Source organism: Mesitornis unicolor, unplaced genomic scaffold, assembly GCF_000695765.1.
Source record: "Mesitornis unicolor isolate BGI_N332 unplaced genomic scaffold, ASM69576v1 scaffold8038, whole genome shotgun sequence".
In the NCBI taxonomy this organism is placed as follows: domain Eukaryota; kingdom Metazoa; phylum Chordata; class Aves; order Mesitornithiformes; family Mesitornithidae; genus Mesitornis; species Mesitornis unicolor.
The window spans coordinates 41,468-46,038 of NW_010199727.1; the positions used below are offsets into that span (position 1 = coordinate 41,468).

Here is a 4,571-nt window from a genome sequence, read left to right on the forward strand (position 1 = left end):
CATCCTCTTAGTTAAAACAAACATTGGCACTACTTGTGTACTTTCAGCTAGGAATAAATAGCTTGTAAATCTATAGCTAGCTCTATCTATTTGTATACAAATATTTGTAATGTGAGTAATTTTAGGATGTACAAGAAAAGCCATTAACAATTTATTTTTCAAGGACTGACAGACTTTCCTCTGTCTTCAAAGCTTCCAATGCTCAAGAAGTATCTTAAAATTAAAACAGTAACTAATATAAAGATACACGCTAAAGCCTTGACCTTGTTATTTAGGGATTTCCATGGAATCAGAGAGACTGCTTCTGTTATATGGCTATTTTTACTTGTTTGGTTTTTTTTCTTTGATGTTATTTGTGAAGGACACACATTTAAATATGCGTGTAATAAAAATCAGTGAACCGACCCCATACTATTGGGCTCTTCGTTGAAATTCAGTTTCCTCTCTGACTGAAATACCAGTAACAAGTAGGTTAGAGAGGTTCAAAGAGGAGCCTTTGATCTCCTCCGCTGCGTGAGGACCGGTTCAGGGCATTTGCTCTCCCCACAGTGGTTGCCCCATCTCCAGATCTGTGCAGCGCCCAGAGCAGATTTCTGTATGTGCTTCTCAGAAGAGTTAGTGGTGGAGCAAGCACTGTCCTGCACCGTAAACACCTCTCAAATGTTATTTTTTTGTGAACACCAAGTCTGTCAGCCAGGCTCTGGCCTGTGGCAGATTGGTGGGTGGCAGCAAAATATAAGAATCAAGTGTTTGGGGTGGGTTTGTGCATTGCTGTGATACCTCTAAATGTGGATGGTGCCTATTTGTGTGTTTGAAGCAGGATTCTTGTTTCTGGTGAGTGTATTTTTGTTCAAAACAAGAAAGGCTGAGCTAAGGGATGTGCATTGGATTATATATTCAACTATAATTTTCCTGCTGTTTATTTAACTTCTACCCAGCCAATGAAAAAGAGAGAGGGAAAACTGGACATGAGAAATTCAAGACATGTTTGCCTATTGGAGTTTTAGCTCTGCCATATTCCCTGGCCTGAGCTTAATATCTTTGCATGATGTACTTTATGGACTTAATAGGACATGTAAAGCAGTAGCTTAAAGCTGCTTTGGTCCTTTGGGCCAAAGTAATGAAAAATTTGAAAGCACCTTTGAAAAGGTCTGTCTGACAGAGTACATCTGCGTAAACGCTGGGATAAACTCTGGCTGGCAACAGCAAGGGAATCTGCCGTGAGTCCTGATGGAGAAAAATGGTTAAGAGGCCGTTCCCCTTCCCCTCAAACTTGTGCAGAAAAACTTCTCTTGAAGCTTCTACACCACCAAGGAGCTGGAGGACAGGTATTCTGCATGCACAGCATGGGAACAAAGATACTTTGATTTTATTCTGTAGGCTCAGTTCTTTCACAAAATCATGAAGTAAACGGATGTATTGGTGTTCGTGCCCTCTTACATCAGCCATGTCCAATGTTAAACATTTATTGTTGGTAACAACTGCTCATCTATTTAAGATGTTTTCAGTCTCTTGGGCAGACTGTTGCAAAAAAAAGATGAAATCACTTTGAGTATATTTTCTCTTTTTTATTGTTGTTTTTGTTTTGCCTACTTTGCCAAGAGGCTTTAAATCCCTGCAGTTCAGGTTGTCTAGAACTCAGCATTTTTATATGGTTAAAAAAAAATACATGTGCAAAGGTGAATTGTTTGATTAAATGAAATGTGACTTATACATATGATAATATCACTGACTAACTTTATTTATGAATGTTTTATGTGTAAACTGTTAATCTATTTGTTCAGATCACCTATTATAAAACAGTTTTCAGGAAAGTATTGAACAGTGGTCTTTTGTATTCTTTTATTTACAAAGAAGTGACTGTTTTAAGGAGTCCTACTTATTTCACATAATGGTGATTGTGGGAGAATTAAAAGTAAAAAGGAAGCAGGAAAACTAAAACCGCTTGTGAGCATGACTTGGGCTAGGAACAGCGTCAGCTGAAATGCTCAGCGTGCACTGGTATCACCAGCTCTGCCTCCACTGGTGTGTAGTGCCCTTTGCCCAGGCAGAACTGGTCTTTAAGCGCGCTTGCACTAAAGGGCTTTGCTGCAAGACCTTTTCTAGTTGTAGCTGAGGAACACGCCTGGCCTGAGGATACTCCTGGTCTTCCATGGTTCTCTCCAAACTGGGACACAAATGTACGTCCCTCTTGTGAATTTGAAGGTTTCAAACGGTGCAACTATTGCCCTTTGGGTGCTGTCAGAGTTGGTCACCAGGTAAGACTTGGTGCAGTAGGTTTCTGTGATGCGAGGAACATGCGTGCAATGCAAAATAACATTAAAGAACCTTTTAGTGTGTGATTCCTGTATGATGTATTTGAATAGCTGGGTCTTGTGTATCATGCTGGTGATTATTGGATATCTGCCAGCCAGAGCAGCTCCTATCTTGCATTTATTATTTTAATATCATAAATGGACATCACAGATTAATATTTCTGAAACTTGTGTGGAGACTAAACATCATTTCTGTTCTTCATCCTGTGTTTCTAGTCCGGAACTGTGAAGCTGACCAAGCCTGTGGCGTTATGGACCCAGCAGGATGTCTGCAAATGGCTGAAGAAACATTGCCCTAATCAGTATCAGATCTACAGTGAGTCATTCAAGCAGCATGACATAACTGGTAAAGTATGCACTATCAGAAATATTTTACTTGAAATGTGGCAGATTGTTTTACTTCGTTGTTAATGGATTATGACTGTGCACTGAGGGCTTTTTGTTGATTGTATGACTAGAGAGTTGCATGGGTTAGAGTGGGGGGAACGCACCAGCATTCACAGGATGTGGTGATTTCCCCATCTCTTGAAAAGATAAATTTCAGATTATTCAGGGTTAATATAATGAGGAAAAAAGTCAGTCTGTGGGTAAGGGCCACAGCCTGTTCATTACAAATAAACAACAAAAAAGCCCAAACATTAAGAAATGTCCTATGGGGAAAAATGTAAAGGAGTTTTTTTTCATTGACGTGTTTCACCTTGAGTTTGTAATTCTTTTTTTTTTTGGCCTTTTTAAAAAAATTAAACTTAGAGACCTTAACATGTAGAATGGGAGCAAGCCCAACTGAGCACCTCCCTAGGGCTGAAGCAGGATCAATACAGCAAGTTCATTTCTGACAGATGTTTGTCTATCTTTGTTCTGGAAAATATGCAGAGGAGGAGGTTTTTACATTTCTCTTTTCCAGTATTTTATGGTCCTTATAGTTGGTATTTTCCTAGTATCAATCTAAACTGTTATTTCCTGCCAGTGAAACTGATTTCTGTCCCAAGCATAGCTCAAGTACAACTGTTGTTTCTTGCAGTCTTTCCTTTATTGCATAAGGAGCTTCTCACTTGCACGTACTTCCCTTGTCTAGTCTAAAAAATATTTGTGTTCTATCATGGTTTTTCCCCTAAATACCCACAGGACCTCCAAACCTTTAACACTTGGTGTCTTGTTTCAGGAGAATATATTAAAAAGCATAATTGTATTTTATTTTCATATTTACTTTAGAAGTTGATACTGATTCTGTTGATCTGTTTGACTTGTTAACTCCCACTCAGTTTGCTGTAGTGCTATTTTAGCTGACCACTTTGAATTTACATCAGTTTAGCAGTGCAAGTGGATTAATATAAATACAGATGTAACTTGGGAGTTAAATCACATTTTTACTCATATCCTAGGCAGTAATTAATCTGTAAAAAGTTTAATGTGGAACACTAATTTGTTCTCTGAAGTGGTGGTACACAGAACTGGGAATTGGCATTCAGCCATTTAATATCAACCAGTGATTTGAGTTTTGCATACAAATCCCAGTCCTAGCAATAATACATTGTTGACTAATGCATGTTTCAATCAGTGTTCCTATATGTGTACTTGTGGTGTTTCAGATTTTCCGTTGACCCCTGTTGCTGTTCTTTCCTTTCTGATAATACATGGATGACTGCAAACGTGGCAAACTAAATGACCGGTATTTGTTTACTGTGTAGCCATGAGTACACACGCACACTTGTATGTGAGAAGTACATAACCATTGTGCCTATTTCCTCTTAAGTCATCACCCGTTGATTACAGTCCATAGGAATGTAGTCTTGTGTCTCCACCCATGTGTACAGAGCTGACTGCATCCAGAGTGCTACTGGAAAAAATTGAAGCTATTTTTAAATTTTCTTATAGAACTGTTTTACTATCACATCATCTCTTTTTAGAATAAGGGCACTGTAAGATGAAGTTGAAAGGCATAAAAAGTTGTTTTCATTTCAACATAAACATAGATGGAAACTTTGTAGTTTCATTGCAGATGTGCAAAACTCTGAACTTTATAGACCTCTGTGAAAAAGAAGAGTCAAGATCAATCTTTCTTACTTTACACAAAAGAGGTATAAGGAAAATATTAGTACGAGTGTTTGAAAGTAAGTCTGCAGGAAAGAAAATAACTTCAATTCAGTAACTACCAAAGAAAAGAAGAAACACGATCAATCTTTGTACGGATTTTATAAAAGTATATTGTGATAATATTATGAGTGAAATCAATAACTCGGGAAGATATTTCCAGTG

The 4,571-nt window shown here is 38.1% G+C and overlaps 1 protein-coding gene across 1 annotated transcript in view; it reads left to right on the top strand.

The window, feature by feature from the left end:
- Positions 1-2,661, top strand: part of SAMD12 (sterile alpha motif domain containing 12) — a gene marked incomplete at both ends in the record, with an annotated part of 26,869 nt that extends 24,208 nt beyond the window's left edge. Inside the window, one exon of the mRNA XM_010189537.1 lies at positions 2,532-2,661. Within this exon, the coding sequence (XP_010187839.1) occupies positions 2,532-2,661 (130 nt within the window). The remainder of the gene's footprint in view (positions 1-2,531) is intronic.
- Positions 2,662-4,571: the final 1,910 nt, after the last annotated feature.